At 47.4% G+C, this 18,205-nt stretch overlaps 1 protein-coding gene across 1 annotated transcript in view; it reads left to right on the forward strand.

Moving 5' to 3' along the window:
• The window catches only part of plxnb2b (plexin b2b), a 184,348-nt gene that overhangs the window by 125,118 nt on the left and 41,025 nt on the right, over positions 1-18,205 (forward strand). The window contains exons 3-7 of the mRNA XM_036952823.1: positions 13,150-14,288; positions 14,900-15,088; positions 15,353-15,478; positions 17,353-17,453; positions 17,795-17,921. Coding sequence (XP_036808718.1) covers positions 13,152-14,288; positions 14,900-15,088; positions 15,353-15,478; positions 17,353-17,453; positions 17,795-17,921 — 1,680 coding nt within the window. The 5' untranslated portion in view covers positions 13,150-13,151. The remainder of the gene's footprint in view (positions 1-13,149; positions 14,289-14,899; positions 15,089-15,352; positions 15,479-17,352; positions 17,454-17,794; positions 17,922-18,205) is intronic.

Consider the following 18,205-nt stretch of genomic DNA (forward strand, 5'->3'; position numbering starts at 1 on the left):
GCGTCATTGTTTGAAAACCACACTGCTTTACACAGTACCAGTGTTTAGGGTTAGGCAGTATCCGTTACAGATGAATGGGAGGGATTAGCACCAGTCAGGTTTGGTTGTAACGTGTGTAAGCTTGGTGTTTTTAATCCACCAGCATGTGCACGCCCCATACTGTACGTGTGACTTGTGTAAGAATAGGATTCCCGGTGATATAACAGGATATACAGTACACTGTATATTTAATGGAGACAATATTCCCCTTGAAACTCCAGAAACAGAAGGGTGAGACTAAACCATATTATGTTACAGGGTGATACCTTCATGGCTCATTGCCATTTATGCCGCCGATGTTAAATCATTATAACCAATAAGGTGTGTAATGGATTCCTTCCCTGACTTCTTAATTGTAGGAAGGTGTGGACTTGTTTGTTAATGAACGGGAAGACTGTGGGAAGAGGTTGGAGGACTGAGAGTGTTGGCTGGTGTCTTTTCTGCAATGGGCTTGAGCTTTGAGGTAGTTTTGACTACTGGTGTGTGTGTCTCTTCTGCAGTGGGCCTGGCTGCTGAAGGTGTGTGTGTCTCTTCTGCAGTGGGCCTGGCTGCTGAAGGTGTGTGTGTCTCTTCTGCAGTGGGCCTGGCAGCTGAAGGTGTGTGTGTCTCTTCTGCAGTGGGCCTGGCTGCTGAAGGTGTGTGTGTGTGTGTCTCTTCTACAGTGGGCCTGGCTGCTGAAGGTGTGTGTGTGTGTGTGTCTTCTACAGTGGGCCTGGCTGCTGAAGGTGTGTGTGTGTGTGTCTCTTCTGCAGTGGGCCTGGCTGCTGAAGGTGTGTGTGTCTCTTCTGCAGTGGGCCTAGCTGCTGAAGGTGTGTGTGTGTCTCTTCTGCAGTGGGCCTAGCTGCTGAAGGTGTGTGTGTCTCTTCTACAGTGGGCCTGGCTGCTGAAGGTGTATGTGTCTCTTCTGCAGTGGGCCTGGCTGCTGAAGGTGTGTGTGTCTCTTCTACGGTGGGCCTGGCTGCTGAGGGTGTGTGTGTGTCTCTTCTGCAGTGGGCCTGGCTGCTGAGGGTGTGTGTGTGTCTCTTCTGCAGTGGGCCTGGTTGCTGAAGGTGTGTGTGTCTCTTCTGCATTGGGCCTGGCTGCTGAAGGTGTGTGTGTCTCTTCTGCAGTGGGCCTGGCTGCTGAAGGTGTGTGTGTGTCTCTTCTACAGTGGGCCTGGCTGCTGAAGGTGTGTGTGTCTCTTCTGCAGTGGGTCTGGCTGCTGAAGGTGTGTGTGTCTCTTCTACGGTGGGCCTGGCTGCTGAAGGTGTATGTGTCTCTTCTGCAGTGGGCCTAGCTGCTGAAGGTGTGTGTGTCTCTTCTACGGTGGGCCTGGCTGCTGAGGGTGTGTGTGTGTCTCTTCTGCAGTGGGCCTGGCTGCTGAGGGTGTGTGTGTGTCTCTTCTGCAGTGGGCCTGGCTGCTGAAGGTGTGTGTGTCTCTTCTGCAGTGGGCCTGGCTGCTGAAGGTGTGTGTGTGTCTCTTCTACAGTGGGCCTGGCTGCTGAAGGTGTGTGTGTGTCTCTTCTACAGTGGGCCTGGCTGCTGAAGGTGTGTGTGTCTCTTCTGCAGTGGGTCTGGCTGCTGAATGTGTGTGTGTGTGTCTTCTACAGTGGGCCTGGCTGCTGAAGGTGTGTGTGTCTCTTCTGCAGTGGGCCTGGCTGCTGAAGGTGTGTGTGTGTGTGTCTTCTACAGTGGGCCTGGCTGCTGAAGGTGTGTGTGTCTCTTCTACAGTAGGCCTGGCTGCTGAAGGTGTGTGTGTGTCTCCTCTACAGTGGGCCTGGCTGCTGAAGGTGTGTGTGTCTCTTCTACAGTGGGCCTGGCTGCTGAAGATGTGTGTGTCTCTTCTACAGTGGGCCTGGCTGCTGAAGGTGTGTGTGTCTCTTCTACAGTAGGCCTGGCTGCTGAAGGTGTGTGTGTGTCTCCTCTACAGTGGGCCTGGCTGCTGAAGGTGTGTGTGTGTCTCTTCTGCAGTGGGCCTAGTGCTTAATCAGGTTCCCTGCACGCCAGCTGTGTCCACAGCAAATAGCCTCTCTGTCCCAGTGAAGAGGACACTCATCCAGCAGGGAGGGAGGAGGCCAGAAAGAACTGGGAGATTATCCCAACCTGCTGCTACGGTGTGAGGGACGGTGTGTGTGTGTCTGTGACAGAGAGTGTGTGTACTGTATGTGTGCAAGCAGCGAATCAGTGTGTCGGCTACTCCACTTGCAGTTTGTAGTCTACTCTCCACTCAAGTGGCCAGCTGGCAGACAGTAGATAGCTAGGGCCTTGGGACCAGCGACGATGCAGTAAACAGACAAACAGGCTATCATTCCTAATGAGGAAATGTGCTGTACCTGAACGGAAAACGAAGTGGGGGCCATACTGACCTCTGCTGCTCCCCGATACACACACACAAGTATATGTTTTCGAAATGCATACTGCCTCCAGCTCATTACAAAGTGGTGTGTAACCAAAGATTTATATATGCACTAGATGACTGATAGGGGGCACTGTTTTGAAGCCTCTGCACCTCCATCTTGGCACTCCCCCACCATTGTTACAAATATTTTGGAAGCTATAGAAATGCATTTATTCATGTCTACATTTGTTTTTTGCCAGATGTATTACATTACAGACACCTCAATGCATACTTTTCTATTATAAAATACAAAAATACTTAAATACATGTCATTTTGTTCTTGAAACATTTAATTGAAATAATGTAGAATTCCATTCATTCCTATGGAGGACTGCTTCTTCTGGGGAGTGCCAATATGGCCGATCGATGGCTTCAATGCTTCTTATTGGTAATCCAGAGTTTACGGTGAGCTCCAAAAGTAGTGGGACAGGATATGTGTTGTTGTTTTGGCTCTGTACTCCAGCACTTTAGATTTGAAATTATTCAATGACTATGAGGTTCAAGTGCAGACAGTCAGCTTTAATTTGAGTGTATTTTCATCCATATCAGGTGAACCGTTTAGAAATTACAGATGTTTTTCTAAATAGTCCACCCATTTCAGGGGACTGAAGGTATTGGGACAAATTCACTTATTAAAGCAGTCAAAAGTTTAGTATTTGGACCCAAAGTGTGATTAAATCAAGATTGTGACTCTACAAACTTGTTGGATGCATTTGCTGTTTGTTTTGGTTGTGTTTCGGATTATTTTGTGCCCAGTATAAATTAATGGTAAATAATCGATTGTGTCACTTTGGAGCACAGGAGGTTGGTGGCACCTTAGGGAGGACGGGCTCGTGGTAATGACTGGAGCGGTATCAAATACATCAAACAAATGGTTTCCAGGTGTTTGATGCCATTCCATTTGCTCTGTTCCGGCGATTATTATGAGCCGTTCTGTTTTGGAGTCACTTTTATTGTAAATAAGTATAGAATATGTTTCTAAACACTTCTATATCAGTGTGGATGCTACCATGATTACGGATAATGAGTGAGAAGTTACAGAGGCCTACATTTCATACCCCCCCAAAAAATGCTAACCTTCCCTGTAATTGTAATGCTGAGAGATTAGCATGTCTTGGAGGTGTGATATAAAATGCTAACCTCCCCTGTTATTGTAATGGTGAGAGATTAGCATGTCTTGGAGGTGTGATATAAAATGCTAACCTCCCCTGTTATTGTAATGGTGAGAGATTAGCATGTCTTGGAGGTGTGATATAAAATGCTAACCTCCCCTGTTATTGTAATGGTGAGAGATTAGCATGTCTTGGAGGTGTGATATAAAATGCTAACCTCCCCTGTTATTGTAATGGTGAGAGATTAGCATGTCTTGCAGGTATGATATAAAATGCTAACCTCCCCTGTTATTGTAACGGTGAGAGATTAGCATGTCTTGGAGGTGTGATATGAAATGCTAACCTCCCCTGTTATTGTAATGGTGAGAGATTGGCTTGTCTTGCAGGTGTGATATAAAATGCTAACCTCCTCTGTTATTGTCATGGTGAGAGGTTAGCATGTCTTGGGGTATTTGTATTTATTATGGATCGCCAAGGCAGCAGCAACTCTTCCTGGGGTCCGGCAAAATTAAGGCAGTGATACAATTTAAAAAACATTACAATACATTCATAACAGATTTCACAACACACTAAGTGTGTGCCCTCAGGCCCCTACTCCACTATCACTTATCTACAACACAAAATCCATGTGTATGTGTGTGTATAGTGCGTATGTTATCATGTGTGTGTATGCATGTGTCTGTGTCTATGTTCGTTTTGCTTCACAGTCCCCGCTGTCCCATAAGGTGATTTTTTAATCTGTTTTTAAATCAGATTTTACTGCTTGCATCAGTTACCTGATATGGAATAGAGTTCCATGTAGTCATGGCTCTATGTAGTACTATGTGCCTCCTATAGTCTGTTCTGGACTTGGGGACTGTGAAGAGACCTCTAGTGGCATGTCTTGTGGGGTGTGCATGAGTGTCTGAGCTGTGTGCTAGTCGTTTTAACAGGTGCTTTCAATGTCAATACCACTCACAAATACAAGTAATGATGAAGTCAATCCTTCCTCCACTTTGAGCCAGGAGAGATTGAAATGCATATTATTAATGTTTGTTCTCTGTGTACATCCAAGGGCCACCCGTGCTGCCCTGTTCTGAGCCAAGTCCCTTTTTGTGGCACCTGAACACACAACTGAACAGTAGTCCAGGTGCTATTAAAACTAAGGCCTGTAGGACCTTCCTTGTTGATAGTGCTGTTAAGAAGGCAGAGCAGCGCTTTATTATGGACAGACTTTTCCCCATTTTAGCTTCTGTTGTATTAATATATTTTGACCATGACAGCTTACAATTCAGAGTTATTCCAGGCAGTTTACACATTTTTTTATTACAAGATTTAACTGATGTTTAGGGTTTAGTGAATGATTTGTCCCAAATACTGTGCTTTTAGTTTAAGAAATATTTAGAACTTGCCACCCATTCTGAAATTAACTGCAACTCTTTGTTAAGTGTTGCAGTCATTTCAGTCACTGTAGTAGCTGATGTGTATAGTGTTGAGTAATCTGCATACATAGACACACTGGCTTTACTTACTGGCAGGTCTTTAGTAAAGATTGGAAAAAGTAAGGGGCCTAGACAGCAGCCCTGGGGAATTCCTGATTCTACCTGGATTAAATCAAATCAAATCAAAGTTTATTTGTCACGTGCGCCAAATACAATAGGTGTAGACCTTACAGTGAAATGCTTACCTACAGGCTCTAACCAGTGGTGCGAGAAAAAAAGGTATATGTGTGTGTGTGTGTGTGTGTGTGTGTGTGTGTGTGTGTGTGTGTGTGTGTGTGGGTAAGTAAATAAATAAAACAACAGTAAAAATAAATTTGAAATAAGAGTAGCAAGGCTATATATATACAGACAACTGTTAGTCAGGCTTATTGAGGTAGTATGTACATGTAGGTATCGTTAAAGTGACTATGCATATATGATGAACAGAGAGTAGCAGAAGCGTTAAAGTGGGGTTGGCGGGTGGTGGGACACAATGCAGATAGCCCGGTTAGCCAATGTGCGGGAGCACTGGTTGGTCGGGCCAATTTAGGTAGTATGTACATGAATGTATAGTTAAAGTGACTATGCATATAAGATAAACAGAGAGTAGCAGCAGCGTAAAAGAGGGGTTGGGGTGGGGCACATAATGCAAATAGTCCAGGTAACCATTTGGTTACCTGTTCAGGAGTCTTATGTCTTGGGGTTAAAAACTGTTAAGAAGCCTTTTTGTCCTAGACACTTGCCAGTTGGTCCGCACATGCTTTGAGTACACATCCTGGTAATCCATCTGGCCCCGCGGCTTTGTGAATGTTGACCAGTTTAAAGGTCTTGCTCACATCAGCTACCAAGAGCATTATCACACAGTCATCCAGAACAGCTGGTGCTCTCGTGCATGCTTCAGTGTTGCTTGCCTCGAAGCGAGCATAAAAGGCATTTAGCTCGTCTGGTAGGCTCACGTCACTGGGCAGCTCGCATCTGGGTTTCCCTTTGTAGACCGTAATAGTTTTCAAGCCCTGCCACATCCAACGAGCGTCAGAGCCGGTGTAATAGGAGTCAATCTTAATCCTGTATTGATGCTTTGCTTGTTTGATGGTTTGTCTGAGCGCCTAGCGGGATTTCTTATAGGCGTCCGGATTAGTGTCCCGCTCCTTGAAAGTGGCAGCTCTAGCCTTTAGCTCAATGCAGATGTTGCCTGTAATCCATAGCTTCTGTTTTGGATATGTATGAACAGTCACTGTGGGGACGACGTCGTCAATGCACTTATTTATGAAGCCGATGACTGAGATGGTGTACTCCTCAATGCCATTGGATGAATCCTGCAATATATTCCAGTCTGTGCTAGCAAAATAGCCCTGTAGCGTAGCATCCGTGTCATCTGACCACTTCCGTATTGTGCGAGTGGTACTTCCTGCTTTAGTTTTTGCTTGTAAGCAGGAATCAGGAGAATAGAGTTATGGTCAGATTTGAAAAATGGAGGGTGAGGGACAGTTTTGAATGCGTCTCTGTGTGTGGAGTTCATTGCTGCATAGAGTTAGAGTCTGTGTAGAGTTTTTTTCCCTCTGGTTGCACATGTGACATGCTGGTAAAAATTTGGTAAAACTAATTTAAGTTTGCCTGCATTGAAGTCCCCGGCCACTAGGAGCGCCACTTCTGGGTGAGCATTTTCTTGTTTGCTTATGGCCTTATAGAGTTGGTTGAGCGAGGTCTTAGTGTCAGCATCGGTTTGTGGTGGGAAATAGACGGCTACGATTAATATAGATGAGAACTCTCTTGGTAGATAGTGTGGTCTACAGCTTATCATAAGGTACTCTACCTTAGGCGAACAATACCTTGAGTCTTCTTTAATATTAGACATCACACACCAGCTGTCTTACCAGACGTAGTTCTCTGTTCTGCCGGTGCATTGAAAATCGCTCCAACTCTATATTATCCGTGTCGTTGTTCAGCCACGACTCTGTGAAACATAAGATATTGCACTTCTTAATGTCCCGTTGGTAGGATAATCGTAATTATAGGTCATCAATTTTATTTTCCAATGATTGCATGTTAGCAAGTAGAGTTGACAGTGGGAGTTGACTCGCTCGCCTACGGATTCTCAAAAGGCAGCCCGATCTGCGTGCTCTTTTCTTCCGTCTTTTCTTCATGCAAATGACTGGGATCTGGTGCCGGTAGAGCAGTATATCCTTCTCGTTGGATTCTCATGTTTTTTATGTTAATGCAGGATGAGTTGAACACAGTGGACTTCCTACTACGAGACACCGCCTCAGTGCTAACAGCATACATCTGGTTCATAGGCACATGATTACTGCATAGAATAGCTGTTGGATCAGCAGAGGCATTCAGGGCAGTTAGAGGGACATAAATTAGACTGCTTACATTGTGTCTAACAACGCCCCTGGTATAATGTATATTTTCTAGAGCATTATGACGACTCAGCGACACAATGGTAGGGATTAACTGAGCTGGGCTTGGGTCATTGATAAGTGGTTGTCTCAACGCAGCCTTATAATTCTGTGAAAGGATCCAGGTACTCAAATGATTTGGGTGGATCCCATCCTCCTTATAAAACGTGTTTTGTTTCCAGAAGGAATTGAAATTGTAAACAAAAGTTACACCCATTGAGCTGCAATAATCACTTAGCCAGTTGTGAAGGGAAAGAATCCTGCTAAAGCGTTCAATGCCACGATTCAGAGAGGGCACAGGGCCAGATATGATGGGTCTTTTGTTAGTGTCTAGCAGAGATGCAATCAGCTCTTTGAAATCCAGTTTCAACTGTTCAGAGCTTCCCTTCATAACATCATTAAAACCCACATGGACTACGATAGAATCAATGTCCCAGTCCTGACGTAGTACATTCGGGAGCAGCTTCGTAATGCTTTGTAAAGCTCCGGGATAGGACATTGTTTTTTGCACCAGGAACAGTTTGATTTCTAACCATGGGGTATGATATGTGTGCCACATTTGTGCGTCTGCAACTTTCTCATTCGTCATTACTCACGTTTAATTCAGGATGATCATACTTCATGGTGTGTGACATGCTGAAGCCTGCCTCGTTGCCGATGCACTTGAATGGTGAATGGAAAGCCCGCTTCAATTACCAGTTGAGAAATAAAAATAGTAGCTATTTTTAATCGTGGCCATCGAAACCGTTAACACGCGATTGCATTTAGAGTTGATGCGCCATGATTGGGCTAATATAAGCACGTTTCGCTCCAGCAGCAACGAACCAGCTGTTTGATGAACTATAGCAGCAGCTCTCGCTCCACATCGACTGTTATTTCAATCAATGAATAGGCTAAAAAGGCATTTTTGCAATGGGATTTTTCTTCTCCCGGACAATTGGCCGGTGCCAATTTGATTTTAACGGACAAAATATTACTGGCTAACGGAAGCCCTGACACACACATACACACACACTAATGTGAGGATAATGTGTGTTTTAGTGTATTCTGGTCATGGTAGGTTTCAGGGGGATGGTACTTCGGCCAGGACAGCTGGGTCTCTGTGTGTTATAGACCAGGCTAGTTCCATCAATGGCTGCCTGCTCAATGCCCTACATCACAATGGCTAGACTGGTTGCCTGGGCCAGTGGCTCATTGCAGTCAGTCAAATTGAAATAAATTAACTGCCTACCCTGACGGCAGGGTAATTGTTCATATGGAAATTGGATTTACGTTTTCACACAAGCTTCCCTAAGCACTTTTAAAACAATTTCACTCAGATGGGTAGGAGGGGACAGGCTCATGCATTTTTTCCTCTCCCTGACTGGAAGAAAGAACAAAGAGCTCTCGGCGCCGTGTAATGCACCTGACGGAGACATTTGTTTCCGCCGCCGCCGCTCCTTGTGCGCCGCTAAACCCACTTTGTCATTTTGCCTGTAACTCGCTTTAACACCCTCGCACTGAGACGCGCGGAGACAGACAGACACACAGGGCCAGATAGGCAATTGGGCGTTAACCCCTCTCTCACCCCCGGCCCCTAGGGTCGGGCCACTAATTTAATGGTGGTTCACTTTTATCAGCAACGTCACACTAAGAAAGGCTTTAATATAAAGACGTCACCGTCACTGTCAGGAACGGCATCTGCTGGACAGTGAAAGAGGGAGGATAGGAGCGCTAATATGAGAAATGCTGAATATGAATGCGGGCTGCCGCCTTATGGGGTGATATCCTATTATGTTTGCGATGGGGGGGGGGGGGGGGGCTGTTATTTCTTTATTGATATCTCACTATCTGTTTAATGAGAGCTAGGTCTGAGAGCAGCACTCGTGCTGGGTTTGAAGATCGGTGTCCGTGACTCACTGTCTTGCGTCTCAAATGGCACCCTACCCCCTATAAAGTGCACTACTTTTGACCGGGACCCATAGTGCTCTAAATATGTAACAAGGTGCCCATTTGGGACGCATCAGACGTCTGTCTGTTCAGCATAGTGGAGATGTAATCAGCGGACACTCACTTCCTCCTGCAGGCGGCCTGGCCCGGGTGTTATCCTAGTGGAGGGGATGTGGGGGAGGGGGGGGTCCTCGTCTGTGCCAGAGAGGATGATGGGTAGAGTACTGTAGACCTCCGTTCTGCTGCGGACACCCAATGGCAGTCTGGAGAAAGGTATCCGGGCGGCAGGAAAGGATTCCGCTGTCAGCGTTTCAAGCTGTGTGTGTGTGTATGTGTTCATTCGACTGTGTTCATGGCCTGCTCACACCTGCCATTTTTCAATTATATTTAATTTTCCTCTTCTGGGAGATGCTTTTCCTGTGCGGGCATGTCCTGACGTCTTAGAGGAGGAAGGGTGGTGATGTGGGAAGAGATGGTAGGCAGCCAGAAGCGTGAGGGCTATCCAGTTAACAGGCAGCAGGACACACCCAGTCTTTGCCCTGCTTTTCAGGCCTGTACAAGTAGCTCCCATAGAAAAATGTCCCTTTCTCTCTCCTTGCCCTTACACTAGTATTTCCAAACTTTTCAGACAAGCCTGTGAAGTTAAGGCAGCCGGTAGCGCTTACCATGAAGCCACGATGAGAGATTGGCACATCTAGTTAATAATTTTCTCTCCTCGAGGTAAGTCGTCTCTCTCCTGCACTGGGAGAGAGACGATCAGGGCCGAGGCTTTCTCGGGAGCGTCTCACTTTCCAGATGTGCCTGCTTCGTTAGCGCCTCGCTCGTTTCATTATTATTTATCCCTGGCCATTGGAGGCTTCATTAGCTGCAGGCTTGCGCAGCGCGCTGAGTGACCCACTAATTTCAGCAGCTTTTTATTTTCTTTAGAATGGCTCAGCCTATGTAGGAGAGACTTTCCCTGCCTTCATATCCCATACAGAGGCATAGAGAAGGAGAGAGAGAGGCTTCTTCAGAGTAGAGAAAAGCCGGGACAGCCCAGGGACAAAGGGGCCACCTCCACCTGTGTCATTACCACTGTGAGTCTGACTGTTCCTCTGAAGCTCTTTGAAGCCTCCTTAACTCCAGTGTTCTGGATTAAGCCCATGAAAAAAGGATGAAGAGTGATAGAGAGGAGAGGAGACATCCTAGGAGAGAACGAGCTCCTTTGAAAAAGAGTGCAAATTTGTTTAACAGCAGATTTATTTTTATATATATATATATATAGGGAGTGAGAGATTTGCATGAATAGGCGAAATAAATAGTCTTTGATGTAATGGAAGTAAGTCAAGCTGAGTTTCCTGTTACCCAAGTGAATGCTTCCTGACAATTCTACCAACTATTGTAGCCTCGTCTACATCCTAGTTTGGGAAAGCTGCTTCGAACAGTCTGTTTGATCATGCACTGTTCACAGGCAGTGGACCTAAGTCGGGATATTCTAGGCGAGAGAAAGCAGCCAGTGACATTTTGAAAACCCATATATTATTTCTTTGTGTGAAAGGTTTTGCAACAGGAAGTTGGATTGCTAGACTGACAGCGGATTATAGATGTCGAGTAACGAATATGAATGGATGAGAAATGGAATGTCCTCTTTTCTATGAGTGATTATGACTGGCAGGGTCACGATCGGAATTGCAGTTTTAAAACCACATTTTAAGAAGTCATAGCTCTTATTCTAGACTAAACGAAGGCGGAATAACCCTAACAAAGTAACCGAACGTTTGATAAGTCTTGCTCGGTCTACACAATGAACACATCATGAAGGCATCTATAGTTGATTTCTTTATAGGAAAGCCCATCAACTACCCGTTATGTTACATTGCCTTTAGTGAGGGGCCATTGGTATTGGTCCTAAGTAACCCTGTAAAAAGTGAGTAATTTCATCGGAGAGTAGGCGCATGCTAGCCTAGTACATGAACATGTCCGTGAATCACTATGGCTGTGTTTACACAAGCAGCCCAATTCTCATCCTTCTTTGACTAATTGGTCTTTTGACCAATCAGATCCGCTTTTTTGCCAATAATTGGTTCAAAAGATCCAAATTGGGCTGCCTGTGTAAATGCCGCCTGTTTTGTCGGTGTTAAGAGACCAGGGAGACTTTCAGCCAAACACCACCCTGCTATCCTCTAAAGAAGACTAACCAAACACTCCTGGTGGGAGTGAGTGTGTTTATAACGCAGTTTCAATTGGAATGAAATTGTTTAAGGGTATGAATTAAAAAGAGCAGATAAGTTGACCTAGAGAAATGGGGCTCCGAAAGGAATGAGGTTGTGAAATGAAAACAAGCTAAATAAAATCAGGGAATAGGGGAGGATGGACACTTTCATGAAAATGGGGGTAGGAGCTTAAATTAACTGGGCCCTGAGGGCAAATGTCTAATCAGTCCTCTCCTCACTTAGTACTCTGAGGGAAGGCAGGTTAACATAATAAAACACTGATTCACAGCCAGGCACAGGCTGCCTTCCTTCTTCCCGGGAAGCTTCATCAGGGATTTTCAATTTGACGAGTGTGGCTATGGGCTTAACTGCCTAGGTGAAATGAGCAGAACCATATCTATCTGTGTGTGTGTGTGTGTGTGTGTGTGTGTGTGTGTGTGTGTGTGTGTGTGTGTGTGTGTGTGTTTTGGGCGTGTGGAGGTGCGTGCGTGGATAATGTTTGTGCGTGTGACTGTGCATGGGCGTATAGGTGTGTATTTGTGTGTGAGAACAATAGTCACAGAGGTGGGCCATTGCAGATTCACCCACCTGCAGCTCGACATTAACCACAGCGGTGGGCAATCAGCAGCGTGGGAGGTGGGTGTCTTTGCCACCTGCTGTTTGGAAGTGTGCGGCTGTTTTTGTGTATCAAATTGTGCCGTGTGATCATATCCCTCCATTTAACAAAGAAACCTGCTTCCTGCACATATTGCATTTCCTCTAAAAACAGCAGAGAAGGAACATGGATTTCTGCCCTGCTCTGTCGACTGCCATTGTTTGATTTCAAACTACGGCTCTGCGATCTAGTTCTTGGCCATATTCTACTCAGCCCTGGGAGTTTCTCTGTAAAGTGTATCCGATCGACCTTTACGATCTCATTCATCCTGATACGAAGCATGCTTCTTCAACGTGAGTAACTGGAACACGGACGGGCATCGTTAAGCGAGGATGCTTTTCAGATCGACCTGCTTCTAGATGTCCTTTGACGTGCATTACATTCAGGGGTTTCCCTCCTGACCCCAACCTCATGACTGAGGACCCTCTGGGCCGACCCATGTCATCATAACACCTGCTTGTTCGCAGTGCCACGATGCAGTACCTCTAAACTCACCGTTATGCTGCTCTCAAATGTGATGCCTTACGTCAGTGGATCCCAATTGCGATCCTTGAGTACCCCTAACTGTACACGTTGTTACTGTGGCCCTGGACAAGCACACCTGATTCAACTTGTCAACTAACTATCAAGCCCTCAAGGAGTTGAATCTGGTGAGTTCGTCCGGGGCAACAACAACATCCTGTGCTGTCGGAGGTACTGGAGGACCGGAGATGGGAACCGCTGCTTTAGGTGATATGATGCCGTCACAGCATTTCAACCGACATTGTCTTCATCGGGTGTGTATCACCACTTACCCTCTCTCTCTCTCTCTCTCTCTCTCTCTCTCTCTCTCTCTCTCTCTCTCTCTCTCTCTCTCTCTCTCTCTCTCTCTCTCTCTCTCTCTCTCTCTCTCTCTCTCTCTCTCTCTCTCTCTCTCTCTCTCTCTCTCTCTCTCTCTCTCTCTCTCTCTCTCTCTCTCTCTCTCTCTCTCTTCTCTCATCCAGAGATGGCGATCTGGGTCCAGGCCGCTCCTCTCCTCCCCCTGCTCCTCCTGTTCTGCCTGTCTGCAGCCGGGGGCCCGCTGCAGGAGGAGGCGGTCCTGGACTTCCCCTCCAAAACGGCCATCAACAACGTGGTGCAGGACCCTCGGAGCGGCCGCGTCTACCTGGGCGCCGTCAACACCATCTACCAGCTGGACGCAGCGCTGCGCGAGGAGGCCCGCGCCGAGACGGGCCCCAGGGAGGACGCCCGCACCTGCACCCCGCCCGTCTCGGCCTGCCAGGACACCAAGCCCAGCCCTAACGTCAACAAGCTGCTGCTGGTGCACCCGGCCAACGGCTCGCTCATCGTCTGTGGCTCCCGCTACCGGGGAATCTGTTCCCTCCTCAACCTGACCAACGTGGAGCAGCAGCTGTACTACAGCGACTCGAAGGGCGAGAGGACCTACGTGGCTAGTATCGAGGACGGGGTGGCCGTGGTGGGCGTCATGTCTACGTACGTTAAGGACGGCAACGCCTTCAATGTGTTCCTGGTGGGGAAGGGCTACGGCAGCCTGGACAGCTCCAAGCTCATCAGCACGCGCATCCTCCAGGACTACCGCGACTGGGTGGTGTTCGAGAGCATCGTCGAGGCGTCCACCGTGCAGGCCACGCCCTTCGTGCCCAAGTACCTGCACGACTTCCGCCACGCCTTCAAAGAGGAGGGCTTTGTCTACTTCCTGTTCTCCAGGACCATGGGAAGCACCGATAACAAGAACTTCACCTTCGTGTCTCGGCTGTGTGAGGACGACCCTCACTACTACTCTTACACAGAGCTGCAGCTTAACTGTGGCCCGGGGAACAGGTACAACAAGGTCCAGGCAGCCTATGTGGCGTCCCCAGGTAAAGAGCTGGCCCGGGGGATGACGGAGTCGGGCCAGTATGGTCAAGTACTCCCCTGGCACAAGGTGTTGTTCATGGTGGCCAGTCCCTACGATGACAGCGCTGACTCGGCCCTGTGCATGTACCCTCTAAAGGCCATCAACGAGAGGCTGGTGGACCTCATCAGCGCCTGCTACAGCGACTCGGGCAAGATCGCCGGCACCCCAGCTGTGGACATCCCCTACTCCTCCAAGACAGACGAGTTCTGCACCTCCCGCATTGATGTAAGTAGCGCAGCCTTTGTCATCCACTTCAAACGGCGCGTCAGAAGAGGAGAAAGAGAGTCAGATTTCAAACCATTTTTTTTTTCACTCCCTTTAATCAATAATGCAAAGATATGACACGTTCCGGTTGGATTTCAGGCCTTTGTGTTCAGGGGTAGGGTGGTGGGCGGTGATGGGGGGGGGGGGGGGGGCTGTATCACTCATCTCTTACCCTTGATAGATGGCTTTAAAAAGCCAATCTGCTGTTGAAATAATAACAACGTGGACACCCCACCTCTGTTTTAGTAAAACGCCTGGAGAAATGTCACCATTCTCAGATTCATACACAGAGCTGTGGATGTCAGGACTGACCGGCCACCATTTAAAAAACAAAAAAAGATTTACATTTGCAATGTTTTCAAACATTGGAGTTAAACGAGCTTATATGTTGGGTTCCGATGGGCTACGACAGTTGAACTAAGCTCACGAGGCATTTATAAGTTATATTCTTCAAGAATCAATGGATACATCATTCATTTATAATTTATACGGCCAAAAAATATGTGGCAACCGCAGATTTCCCCGCTAAGGGACCTAGTATATCTCCTATCTCTTCTCTTCCCCACCTGCAGAAAGACACGCTGAACAACTTTAAGTGTGGGGCGGACTTCCTTCCAGCTCCACTGGCCAGTAAGCCAGAGTTTGCCCTGCAGGCAGAGGTGGTCATCACCAGGACGAGCATACTGACCGCTGTGGCCGTCGCCGTGGAGAACGACCACACTATCGCTTTCCTGGGGAACAGCCTGGGAGAGGTGTGCAAGGTAAGGAGAGGATGCTACGGAACAGGACGTGTGGTGTGGAAGAGGGGCGTTCGGGGAGGTGTACAAGATGTGGTGCTGGGGGACATGTAGGGGAGCCATACAAGGTACAGGGGCTGGGGGCGGATGCTATGATAGAGGGAGTTGCTGGTGGACAGATTATTTTGTTGTTTGTGCTGTGCCCCATTGAATGAGCCCAGCGTGTGTTGAGAAGGAGCCTAGTGTGGGTTCATTGTTGACAGTTGTTTGTCTGTTTCTGCCTGGCAGGTGCATCTGACCACCAACCCAGAGGTGTACAGCAGAGGACCAGGGGACACCACGGGGGAACGAGTCAACAAAAACCTCTTCTTCGATGCCGGCCACAGCCACCTGTATATCACCACAGAGAAAAAGGTACAGTGCTCCATTACCGTTCTGTACAGAGCTCCATTACCGTTCTGTACAGTCCTCCATTACCGTTCTGTACAGTGCTCCATTACCGTTCTGTACAGTCCTCCATTACCGTTCTGTACAGTCCTCCATTACCGTTCTGTACAGTCCTCCATTACCGTTCTGTACAGTGCTCCATTACCGTTCTGTACAGTCCTCCAGGAAGTTCTGTACAGTCCTCCATTACCATTCTGTACAGTACTCCATTACCGTTCTGTACAGTCCTCCATTACCGTTCTGTACAGTGCTCCATTACCGTTCTGTACAGTCCTCCATTACCGTTCTGTACAGTCCTCCAATACCGTTCTGTACAGTTCTTCATTACCGTTCTGTACAGTCCTCCATTACCGTTCTGTACAGAGCTTCATTACCGTTCTATACAGTCCTCCATTACCATTCTGTACAGTCCTCCATTACCATTCTGTACAGTCCTCCATTACTGTTCTGTACAGTGCTCCAATACCGTTCTGTACAGTCCTCCATTACCGTTTTGTACAGTCCGCCATTACCGTTCTGTACAGTCCTCCATTACTGTTCTATACAGTCCTCCATTACCATTCTATACAGTCCTCCATTACCGTTCTGTACAGTGCTCCATTACCGTTTTGTACAGTCCTCCATTACCGTTCTGTACAGTCCTCCATTACTGTTCTGTACAGTCCTCCATTACCGTTCTGTACAGTGCTCCATTACCGTTTTGTACAGTGCTCCATTACCGTTTTGTACAGTCCTCCATTACCGTTCTGTACAGTCCTCCATTACCGTTCTATACAGTCCTCCATTACCGTTCTATACAGTCCTCCATTACCATTCTATACAGTCCTCCATTACCGTTCTGTACAGTGCTCCATTACCGTTTTATACAGTCCTCCATTACCATTCTATACAGTCCTCCATTACCGTTATATACAGTCCTCCATTACCGTTCTATACAGTCCTCCATTACTGTCCGGAAACAGTGCTCCATTACCGTTCTGTACAGTCCTCCATTACCGTTCTGTACAGTCCTCCATTACCGTTCTGTACAGTCCTCCATTACCGTTTTGTACAGTCCTCCATTACCGTTCTACACAGTCCTCCATTACCATTCTATACAGTCCTCCATTACTGTCCGGAAACAGTGCTCCATTACCGTTCTGTACAGTCCTCCATTACCATTCTGTACAGTCCTCCATTACCGTTTTGTACAGTCCTCCATTACCGTCTGGAAACAGTGCTCCATTACCGTTCTGTACAGTGCTCCATTACAGTTTTCTGTACAGTCCTCCAGGAAGTTCTTTACCGACCTCCATTACCGTTCTGTACAGTCCTCCATTAACATTCTGTACAGTCCTCCATTACCATTCTGTACAGTCCTCCATTACCGTCCAGAAACAGTGCTCCATTACCGTTCTGTACAGTCCTCCATTACCGTCTGGAAACAGTGCTCCATTTCCGTTCTGTACAGTGCTCCATTACAGTTTTCTGTACAGTCCTCCAGGAAGTTCTGTACCGACCTCCATTACCGTTCTGTACAGTCCTCCAGGAAGTTATGTACCGACCTCCATTACCGTTCTGTACAGTCCTCCAGGAAGTTCTGTACCGACCTCCCAACAGTTCCACCGTTTGTCAGTGTTATTGTTATTGCTGTAGAGAGAAAGGGACAGCCCCTGTGTGTTTATCCCAGTTAGAGGCATTCATGCTGTTAGTGTTCGTGTTGTTGACAGTGTGATACTATAGATCTCCAAGGTGCCAGTTTTAAAGTGAATTTCAACGTCACAGACATTTCAGTGTCCCGACAGACCCCCAGTCCTGACATGTTTGCGTCTCTTGTTTGTGTCTGTGTACTACTGCTATAGATCACCAAGGTGCCAGTGCAGGCGTGCCATCTGAAAACAGACTGCCAGTCCTGTGTGTCCACACGAGACCCCTACTGTGGCTGGTGTGTTCTGGAGGGCAGGTAAGAAAAACGCAGGAAAGCCGCACACTCTGTGTGCTCCTAATCATGTCCTGCAGAGATCCAGGTCAGCGTATCTCTCTCCCATGTCCCTCTAAACAGCCCTTGATAGGGCCAGCCTCCATCTGTGGAGTTGCTCTAGTGTTTTGTGGTTGACAGTCCCGAGAGCAGTCAGTCTTTTCATTAGGGCCATACACTGAATAAGTGACTCTGTCCATCGGTACGGTAGCTGATAACACTCAGACGAGAGGGGTCAGAGGTCACTGTGAGACAGGAAGTCACGTGTGACCAGCTGGACAAGCTGGATGGAGAGCAGTGGCTGATGGGCGTTGGTGTTTTTCCAGGTGTACCAGGAGGTCCTCCTGCCGGCGAGCGGAGGAGAAGAACGGCTGGCTGTGGAGCCCCAAGCAGCAGTGTGTGAAGATAGTGTCCTTCCACCCACCCAACCTCAGCTGCAGAAAGACCCAGCAGGTAGTGTACCGTGCTGGGCCTTGCTCTGGCAGGCCTGCCTAGATAAGTAATAAGAAATGTTTCCATTTTGAATCAGTGACCCTCTACTCTGAAACAATCTGAACTCTATTGATCCGGCTCGGAAAACTGAAAGTTGTTTATTAAAACGGAGAAATGTGCTGGAGCTCAAAGCACCTCCTCTGACTTTGCTCTCTACCCTCTCTGTTTCTCTCTACCATCTCTGTTTCTCTACCCTCTCTCTGTTTCTCTCTACCCTCTCTCTGTTTCTCTACCCTCTCTCTGTT

The sequence above is a fragment of the Oncorhynchus mykiss genome, chromosome 2 (genome assembly GCF_013265735.2).
Source record: "Oncorhynchus mykiss isolate Arlee chromosome 2, USDA_OmykA_1.1, whole genome shotgun sequence".
Taxonomy (NCBI): domain Eukaryota; kingdom Metazoa; phylum Chordata; class Actinopteri; order Salmoniformes; family Salmonidae; genus Oncorhynchus; species Oncorhynchus mykiss.